The 10,681-nt window shown below is 41.9% G+C and overlaps 2 protein-coding genes across 2 annotated transcripts in view; both read left to right on the top strand.

Annotated features, from left to right (window-relative positions):
• The window catches only part of gdpd1 (glycerophosphodiester phosphodiesterase domain containing 1), an 18,135-nt gene extending 12,041 nt beyond the window's left edge, over window positions 1-6,094 (top strand). The window contains exon 12 of the mRNA XM_042413355.1: window positions 6,039-6,094. The gene's annotated coding sequence lies outside the window, so the exon portion shown is untranslated. The remainder of the gene's footprint in view (window positions 1-6,038) is intronic.
• Window positions 1-10,372, top strand: part of LOC121898357 (protein yippee-like 2) — a 12,938-nt gene extending 2,566 nt beyond the window's left edge. The window contains exons 2-5 of the mRNA XM_042413356.1: window positions 3,517-3,748; window positions 4,443-4,486; window positions 4,854-4,962; window positions 8,084-10,372. Of these exons, the coding sequence (XP_042269290.1) occupies window positions 3,632-3,748; window positions 4,443-4,486; window positions 4,854-4,962; window positions 8,084-8,173 (360 nt within the window). The 5' untranslated portion in view covers window positions 3,517-3,631 and the 3' untranslated portion in view covers window positions 8,174-10,372. The remainder of the gene's footprint in view (window positions 1-3,516; window positions 3,749-4,442; window positions 4,487-4,853; window positions 4,963-8,083) is intronic.
• The last annotated feature ends 309 nt before the right edge of the window (window positions 10,373-10,681 follow it).

Raw genomic sequence — 10,681 nt, 5'->3', positions numbered from 1 at the left:
AGAGGGTTTTTTTTTTTAGTGCAAAGCAGGCAGCCTGGGTTGACTCTTTGTGTCCGCAGCCTTGTTCCCACAAACACAATATTTCCTTGCAAAATTATTTTCAAGCATGTCCTGTTCTTGGAAACTAATTAGAAGTTGTTCTTAAATGTCAACCAGCGTTATACTCCAGCCTTGAACAGGTTCCAGTACATTTTCATCTGTGTAATGTGGTGCTAAAGCCTGCAAATGCTTTCTATTAAATATTTCTCGTTTGTATGTTTGGTTGCCTTCTTGTCTCAATGAAGTTTTTAATCTACATCATAATTCAGTTGTAAGAAAATGTGTATGAAACAAACCAAAAATAAGTTTTTGATCATACAGTATATATTATATTATATTATATTATATTATATTATATTATATTATATTATATTATACAGTGTCAAAAAGATATCATGGCCAAACATCTCTAGGGCTTCAGCTAATGATTATTTTCATTATCAATCAATCTGCTAATCATTTTCTCGATTAATAATTTGGTCAATAAAATGTTAAGAAATAGTTAAAAAGTGCTCCTGAAAAGGTTCCCAGAGTCCAAGTCGATGTCTTAAAATGTCTCGTTTTGCCTGAACAACAGTCTAAAATAGACACAAAGCAGAGAAAAGTAGCAACTTGAGACGCAGGAGCTGAGTCATATTTGGAATTTAAGTCATATTTTGCAAAAGGCAAAAAGGCAATATATTTGATGGCTCCAGGTTCTTAAATATGAGAATTTGCTGCTTTTCTTGGTCTTCAATTGTAGTTAATTGAATATTTTTGGATTTTGGACTGTATGTCAGACAAAATGAGACCTTGTGCTCCAGGATATTGTGACATTTTTTTACTGATTTCTGATGTTTTATGGACAAAACGATTAATCAAGAAAATAATTGGCAGATAAATCAATTATGAAATGAATTGTTAGTTGCAGCCCTGATCAAAATAGTTATTACTTATTGTTACTTATTGTTTAGGCTCTTAACATCTTACACAGTGACTGCTTTCGAATCTATTTATAATAATCACAGCAGTAACAGATATTGTTTTTATCCAAAGCTGCTGACATACAGCGTCCGACTGCTGTTGTTGCTTTAATGAAGTGATTCATCACTTCAGAGCGACTGCAGATAATATACACACACACACACACACACACAGAGAGAGAGAGAGAGAACTCTACATGGATTATATATGACCCACCAGAAGATGTGTATTATATACAATACTATAATCCGACCCTGCTGTTGTTGGTCTGCTGAGGGCACATTAATGGCATGATGCTCTATATGTCAACATTAACTGCAACAACAGCTTCTCTGTTTGGCCTTGCTGTGGCTGTGATGGACGGCTTCTTGTCCATATGGCACGTTCACGTTTTAGGTGTTTAGCCAGTTCATTGATCACGTGTGACTTGTGGCAAATGCAGTATTAGAAGAAGAAGAAGATTTTAATGTAATTAAATTTGAAGCTTAAGTTTGAAGCTTCTGTTCCTAGATTACCTACCGTACCTAAGACTAATCACTGAGCTGTAATCAGGCAGCTCTGATGCAACTGTTGCAAATTTCATCACATATAAGGCTGAAACTAATGAATAGTGTCATTGTCAATTAAATGTTTGATCTATGAAACGTCAGAAAATAGTGAAAAATACCTGTCAAAGTTCCCTGAAGCCCATGATGATGTCTTCATATGTATTGGTTAGTCTGACCAACAGTCCCAAACCCAAAGATTTTCAGTCTACAATGATGTAAAACAGAGAAAAACAGCAAATCCTCACCAACAGTTTGGATTTTTGTTTGAAAATTTGCTTTAATAGTTAATGAATGATCAAAATAGTTAGGTGATTCATTTCCATCGATGAATTAACCAATAGTTTCAGCTCTAATATCATATTTGTAGCAGCCAAATGTAAGTATGAAGTGGGAACTGGTGTCCTGAATAAATAAGATAATTGATCATGTATCAGGGATGATTCTGGATGGCAGGACTCAATATTTTAAAGAAATCTTAGAGGACTGGTTACTTCGTCCTTGTCCTCAGTCCTGAAATGACCGAAAGGATAAAACATGCTTTGGGTTAAATATCAGTCTGTGTGTGTGTGTGTGTGTGTGTGTGAGTATGTGTGTCAGGGGTCAACTCTGACAACTGTACTGAGCGTGTCTTTGTGCCCCGATCCCACGCCGCTGGCACCGAGTCAGAGAGAAAACAAGTGGCACATCTCACTGCCTTATTTATTTCTATCCTCCCGGTCCTTCCCATTAGCACTGGAGCCTTTATCAGCCTCCGTCCAACAGTAAAAACAATCATATTGCAGAGCAGCAAAGTAAAGAGGCCTCTCTCTCTCTCTCTCTCTCTCTATGTCTCTCTCTCTCTGTTGTTTGTCCTAAACTCACAGAGGCCTCCTGCTCCCATTCAGTATTTTATTAGTTTTTCCAGATGGTTCACTAAAGACTGACAGGAAGGAGAGGAGACAGAATAGGACAGCATGTGGTGAAGGTGATGAAACAACTCGTCTTATAGAGTCATAGTCCTGTCAAGTATAAAACTGCCTGTTTTATTTAGTTAGAAAGGTCATGTTTTCTATAAAATATTGAAAGATAGGTCGGTGAGTCGGCAGGTAGACGATAAAAGTTGCATATTTCTTTGTTTTGATCAGGCTTCTCTGCATCTTTATGGAAAGTATAGCAGTGGGGAATATGACTAGATTACATTCTGTGATTGATAGGATGTGTTTAGTGTGCTGAAATCTCAACACAAACATGATTACTGCACCAATAGAAAGCATTGGCCCTTAACCATTTAGCTTCTCCTGTACAGTTCGTCAAAACATGCTTCTGGTCCTAGAGCCTTTTGGGATGGGTTCCCAGGCCAGCTCACTAATCTTCTCAGTCACCAGGGCACACCAAGCAGAAGTATTTTAAGGGCTCGGTCTATTTGGATATCATGGAGTGAGTATAGCGCGAGCCTCGCAGTTGTGCTAGGCTAAGCAGATTATCTCCGCAGCCTCGTAGACTTCAACACAGAATGTGAACTGTGTGTATTGAAAAGGTCTGTGCTGATTGAACTAATGGAAACAGCCACACATCAGTCTGTTCCTGTAACTGGAGCCTAAACTGCTCCCTCCACCAGTTGGGACTCATATTTGGCCACTTGGTAGATGTTCGGTGTTGTTTTCTTGCGCGGTGGAGGTCTGTTTCATGGTTATCTCTTAAAGCAGGTTTTCTTTAAGTGTTCTCAGCTTGAAACTTGAAAAGTGAAATGCAGTGACTCAGCCTCGGACAGAGGCTCATGAATAATGCATCACATCGCAGCTTTTTGGGGCTTTTAAGGTTTTCACACACACAAGCAGGTTGGGAGAATTCCCTAAACCCACAGAGGACTGCATAATCCCATCAGCAGTGATACACCTGTGGCTCAGTTTGCAACATCAGCCTCAGAAAGCAGCTGTTACACAACCGATGTAACCATTAGCCACTCTTTTGTTCCTCCCGTGCTCAGGTGTTCGCCTCCCGACCCACCGCCCACCACGGCCCTCACCTGTGTGTTGCGGTGCTTCCCCTGTGAGCCGACCTGGGCTGGCAGTCCCTTCTTGCACCGCCCGCCAACCCCGCCCATGGTCAGAATGACACGCTCCAAGACCTTCCAGGCGTACCTGCCGAGCTGCCACCGAACCTACAGCTGCATCCACTGCCGAGCTCACCTTGCGAACCATGACGAGCTCATCTCCAAGGTAACCAGGCTGTGACAGTGGCACCAGTGACTCCAGTGACTCGGCTCATTTTACCGAACACTGGTTGCCCCTGGAAACTGATCTGTGTGTGTTATTAGATCACACATAAAGTAGGTTTCTTTAGAGACAAGTGTCTTATTTTATAGTGTTTCAATTTACAGTGCATTTAATTTTACAGAATATAATCTACAAGTGTTAAATTCAATTAAAGGACAAGTGTTGAAAATGATAAAAGGTGGAGAGAGGATGAGGTGTTATAAAAATACACACCTGTATGTCTGCGTCAGCCGCCAACTCATAATTTCCTGTGGATGGATTATGTTATAAGCTGGTTAGTGAATTGGATTATGAATGCACTATCACTTTTTCCACGAACGATTATGAAAACACAGCTCACCTGTACACAAAGACCTTCTGCCGGTCGTAACACAGCTGCGCTACATAAATCTGCAGCAGCTTGTTTGTTGTCCTGCTAGAGAATAACTACATCGCTAGTGGTAAAGCTACTTATGCATTAGTCAACCATGCTGTAACTGAGAGACGACACACCAGTTTAAAGTAGACATTCATAAAGATTTTGTCTACAGGTTTTAAAATAATACCCTCTATTTAAGTAACATGGAAACCAAGCAGAAAATGAAAGGGTGGATTCTTATTTCAGCCTTTTGATCTCTGTCTCATCTTGTCTCTGCAGTCGTTCCAGGGCAGCCAGGGCAGAGCCTACCTGTTCAACTCAGTGTGAGTGTCCCCTCTCTTGTTGTTTTTCACACCCACCTGTTCACAAACGGCTTTGCAGCTGACGTTATGTGCCAGGAAAACACGGCAGTTATATTGTTTGTGAAGCGCCAGTGTAGTGTGCCTCGGAGCGCTGTCATTATCAGCTGAATTGAGTGTGAAAATGAGGCTGTTTGAATCTGTGCTCCGCAGCCTGGTGCCCTATCTGTATGCGCTGTGTTGAGTGGGTGTGAGGCAGTGACTCATTTGGAGCACATTATACAGTTCATGCAACTGAGCGAGTTTAACTTGAGCCACTTACACACAGCAATTTCTTTTAACTGTTGTCTCTCGCTCTCCCCCCCCCCCCAACTGATTTTCCCTCTCTCAGGGTGAACGTCGGGTGTGGCCCTGCGGAGGAGAGAGTTCTGCTCACGGGTCTGCACGCTGTAGCAGATATCTACTGTGAGAACTGCAAGACGACCCTGGGATGGAAATACGTAAGTGTCCTTGGCTGATTTGATGCACAGCACACAAACTACATCCATGGTTAGAGGACGATAAACTGGGAGGTTGTTATTAAAGCACACCCTAATTTTGTGTGCACCCTAATTATATTTGGGACCTCCTCCTCTCTCAGGGTCAGTGCAGCGGTACGGCTCTGGGCTGAATGAGTTATTAGATTGACTGCTCAGAACAGATGGAGACCAGAAGGAGAAGTCTTTATTTATCTTATGTGACTTGTGATGAGTTTTTGATGTTTTGTGGAAGTAAAAGACATCTGATTTAGACATCTGATACTGCATTTATACATGCAGTATATGCCTTAGGTTTTATTATAGTTGACTTTATAGCAGATATCGTAGTAGTGTTATTATTATAGCAGATGTCTACTTTATATGGCTGATTTTCATCACAACTGTCATTGCTAGTGTTGAAGGGGACACATCATGCACATTTCCAGGTCTATATTTATATTCTGGGGCTCTATTGGCCAATGGAACAACCTTAGCAACAAAGGTTACTAATGGATGGCCATTTGTGGGCATGTACGAACGATCTGTAATCATCACAAGGAGGAAATTGAGGTAACATTGCAAACGAAGCCCCAGCTTTTGACTTGCAGGGAGCATTTTACAAGTTTTAGACCTTTAACCATGTTTAACAGACATCTGACATCATAACAGTATAAAAATAATAGAAAATCACAAAAGGCCTGATATGTCCCTTTTAATAATTGTTGATAAATTTCATAAAAACTGGCAGTGTTGTGGATTTTAACACTTACAGTTAAAATAACATTATTAGCCTCGCTGTGTAGCTTTGGCTAATATTAGAGCTATACATTCAACACAAAGCGGTGATATAACACGTCAAAATACACGTGCAGCGTGTCTTTAGTACAGGTGGTATTTTAGCTCCTATGTCAGGGTGAACTGAACATGATGCACACATGCTAGCTGTCTTCATATATCAGCAAAGCTGAGCATATGCAGCTGTCACTGGTGAACCCTGTCAGCATGGAGGTGAGAGTTTACACTATAGGGCACGTGACTATATCCTTTAGAGGTTGACGCACACATACACACACACACACACACACACACACACACACACACACACACATATACAATATCCCTGTTGTTTGGCTTCTGAGAGGGCTCCATTGACCATCACTCTTTACCTAACCTCTAACTGTAACATTCACAGTTACATGTCTAACCTTAAACGTGGCTCTTTAACCTTCCGGGATAAAAATAACAATTTTCCTTATGACGCCTGGTAAACACCTGGTGAAGCAGCTTCACAAGTAGCTACTTTTCTGGGTAGTTTCTATTCCTGTCAGGACCCCACAAGGCAGAGAAAACACATGTGTGCACAAGCACACAGACACCAAATAGGACTTAATGGAGGGCTGCCATTAATATCAGTTGCAGTTGTGCTGATTTTCTGCAGTCATCAAAGTTCTGTGGGGAGGCTTGACCTACTGCACTTCTACACCGAGAAATCTGATAACGTGCCTCTGCAGCTCTGAACAGAAATAGCCAAAGACAAAACCAGGTACAGACGCTCCACAGTGAAAGAACATTTGTATCGGCCTACTCTGTGACTCTCTGCGTTTTCACAGTGACTGTCTGCTTTTTCACATGTGACTGTTAATGGACTGTAAGTAGAAAGCATCATTGATGAGCAACTGTGCTTAAAAAAATGCCCTTCAAACGGTTTTAAAAATAGGAGCTGTGTTGAAACGATGGCTATAATATATGAAATGTTTAGTTAAAGGGGTGTAATAAATACATAGTTTAAAACAGGAATATCTTCAGTGATTTTACCTGTGGGTTTCCAAAAAGAGCTTTTCAAATTTGGATTTGGGTTTACCGCTCACCACCATCTTTGTCAGTTACGATACTGTGGCCAGAAAAACACACAAATATGGGGATATTGGAGGTGGAACTGGATAGAGATGAGGTGGGATTAGCAGGCAACCACCACCAGCTGAGTGTTATCATGTGACCAGCATGGCTAAGACATTCACAAACAGATGCCCTCTGTTTTTAAATCTTACTGTTGAAACAATAAACACAATTACACATATTAGAGGAGGAGAAATCAGCTGTTGAGACCCACAATTCTTGGAAAAAAAGAAAAAGAAATTGACTCTGTGTTTATCCAAGTTGGAGGTTGACTTCAACTTCAACTGCGGTGTCGTGAATTTTGGTCTTTTAGCTCTCATTACTTGTACGGAGCTCTTAACAAGTTGGAACTCGATGTGTGTTTAATATCTCTCTCTGTGTGCCTTCGTAGCCTTGACGTTAATATGACGGCAGAGATGTTCCTAGGTCCGACCTAGTACGATTGACTTTTACATAAAAGTGACTCATGCGGTTAATCAGACATGAGACCAAAACTGCCGTCACATTTATGTAACGCGGTATATGTCTAAAGGGGCTTTCGACTTACTGAGTTACATTATCTCAGTAGCCACTACATTCAATATTTAGATATGTGAAGAAAATTCACAATTATGGTGTCAGTTGAGGCATTTGTTCATGTATTTTACCTACAAGAACAACACTAAGTTGAGCTAATAAGCTTCTGTGTAGCTCAGACTTTGTGTTTCTGGCATTTTCTATGAATCTCATTCCTATTTTCCAGAGGAATTTTGGATTAGACGCCTAACAGTCGAAATGCATGTTGCTGCCTGCAAAATTAGAGCAGACTCTACCTCTCTGCTGGCTGTTTCGAGGATCAAACCTGTCAGCTTTTGGATTTGCCAGAATATTAGTGGTTAGACAGACATTTTTGCCAATGTGAGGTATGGACTTTCAGCCCGGTTAGAGTTTTGGTTCTGCAGACTCCTCTGCAGTGTTCAGTGACTGACGGTTATATAAGCAGCTTCCATAGAGCCAAGAGCAGAGACATGCCAGGACTGAGTCAAGGATTTTTATATGCAGCTAGAAAGACTGTCTTGAGCACGTTTTTTTTTTGTGCTTCTTGTGTCTTATCCTACACTATCCTGCTCTCTGTCAGTGATTTAAACATATTATTATTCTGTATCTATCTGTCATTTGAATTAAATGGTGTCTCTCTGTCTCTTCTTTCCTCTGCCACACCCTCCAGGAACATGCCTTTGAGAGCAGTCAGAAGTATAAAGAGGGCAAGTTCATCATCGAGCTGGCCCACATGATCAAGGACAACGGCTGGGACTGAGGGACGAGTAGCCGGGACACAACCACAGCGGAGGGGAGGGGAGGGGGCTGGGTGAATGGATGGATGGACGGACAAATGGATGGGAGGGAGGGAGGTTGTGTGAGGTGGGTGAGTGTGTGACTTTGGTTTGGCTGATTTACCATTAACCTCTGTAACTCTCTGCCCATCCCTCCCTACCACACCTCTTGATGTAGACACACAAACACACACACACAAACAAACACACACACACACACACACATACATCAAGGTCCCAGACATCCCAGCTTGACAGAGAGAGACAGACTAGGCAGGCTTGTACGCAGCTAGCAGGACTAGGTGACTGGCCAGCAACGGTAGATGAGACAAAAGGTCTCTTTTTGATACTGAAACGTGATTTGATAACTCTTAAAAAGGTGGCAACACTCCCTCTGAACCTGCAGGAACGTCAGTGTGTGAGGTATTCTAACTTGTTTAACAATAAACCGGTTATTAGCAGGTCACTCAGTGGAAATGTATCCAGAAGGACCAGATGAACCCTGGTGGGGTTCAGTGGCCTTGCTTGAAGAGCTGACGGGCATTCGCTCTGTTCCCAATGTGAATGAGATGACCTAAGATGATTATAGCAAATCCAGCTGATTGGGGCCATGCCAGCTGGGCCAGTGATGAGGCCTGGCGCTGAGGCTTGGCACGGAGGCCCGAGCACATGGGCGTTAGGTTGTGGCGGATGGGGTGGGTGCAGGGATTGCCGCCCACCAGGCCGCTCACTGAACATGTAGGGAGGGGCAGCGGGGAGGAAAGATCCTGATCCAATTATGCAGTGGGTTTGATGGCTTCTGGCTGGGATCCACTCCATGCCTTGCCAGCGATGCAGCTCAGGACGGGGCAGGGTGGGCCGAGAGCGAAAGAGATACAGACAGACAGCCACCGGCTTGTCCTAAAACCTCGCAGGAATTTGCCCTCGCAGCAGCAAGGCAGGTCCCCTGGGTTTTATTCACCCTTCGATACACCGAGTCGTGTAAAGTGATCTGCTGATCCGCTTCGTGTATGTCTGGGTCTACCTTTGTTACTTGGCCAGATAGAATTACACAACATAAGCGTGTCTCAGGTGGACGACTTTGGCTGGGATTCCCAAAGGTTTTGCGAGCACTGTGAGCGTCTTTCTACTGTTGTAGGTCAGCTGCAAACAAATACTTTGATTTGAAGAAACTGTTAAACAAATGGCCGCAACGCATGACTGGATTCATGGGCCGAGGGAAAATGCAACGTTAAAAAAGATAACTTTTTATGAAGTTACATGTTATTCACATGACCACAGAGGTGTGTACTGTAGATGCATATGTATAAAAGGTAATACCCATCACTCTTAGGCTCTCTTTCAGTCTGGGATGACTGCTGTTTAACTGCTGTCACACTAGTTCTTCACTAACTGACCAGAATAAAACACTATAACAAACCTACTGGGCAACATTATGGCGCAATGTAATGGACAGACTTCTTATTCTTTTGTCCTTAATGCACCAACACATTATTTACTTAGGTTTTGCTCCAGTTTTAGATAATTCTTGTTTTTTCTTATTTTTCCCACCTCATTTAGCTTACTAAATATTCCCTGTTATGACACCTGGGTAATATTTGAGGTAACGTTAATGGGTAACATTGCTCAGGTACCTTGATGGATGGTAACTCTCCTTTGCTCAGGCCAGGATCCTACTTAATGTGCTGAATGTGTTATTCTCTAATGGAAATGTGTTATTTTCATATGAGAGAATCCATTACTTCCTCCATCCTGTGGAAATGCATCTTTCTTGCATGCACAAGCTAAAAACTCTGGCCAGTTTTGTGTCAGTCTTCATCATGTGTTCGTGAAAAGAAAAGCAATGAAACCTTGTGCTTTAATACAACAATTAGTAACCACGTCCGCAAATACTTCTGCAGCGACACAAAAGCATTACAGATATAAATGTGATCCTGGTTAAGGGAAGTGAAATTAGTTGCCCTGTGTGTCACACATTGTTTCCCTGTTGCTGTTGCAAACATTGCCCCTAAAAGTTGCCCTGCTCAAAACTCTCCAGTTACAACCAAACCGTAAATAGAGTAACTCTTCAGTAACACACAGCAGCTGACTGCTCAGTCGGAGGCTGTGATATAAAACCCAGCACAACCAAAGAACCCACCCATCAACAATAAATTGACCAAACAAAAGATCTCATTTTGCTTGGGCAAAACAAGGGGGTGTGTATAGCTGAAAGCCAAGGTTGTGGATAGCCTTTCTCTGTGATATATATAATGCATTATGATTTTGTAAACAAAAGATCTTAATATATGAATATATTCTATTTACTGTATTCACCAGGAGGATTACCATTCATGTCAACCTCTGTGTTACAGACTGTAAATAATGTTAATGTATCGTGTTTTATCTATGATCCATAAGATGATGAATGAATATGATTTAGGTCATGTCATGCTTTCTCTCTGGTACCCCACATTGGCTGTACAATACTACTTTTTTACTGAAAATGTTTC

The sequence above is a fragment of the Thunnus maccoyii genome, chromosome 6, assembly GCF_910596095.1.
Source record: "Thunnus maccoyii chromosome 6, fThuMac1.1, whole genome shotgun sequence".
Classification (NCBI taxonomy): domain Eukaryota; kingdom Metazoa; phylum Chordata; class Actinopteri; order Scombriformes; family Scombridae; genus Thunnus; species Thunnus maccoyii.
Note: the sequence above shows the minus strand (reverse complement) of the source record. Positions and strands in the feature narration are given on the sequence as shown.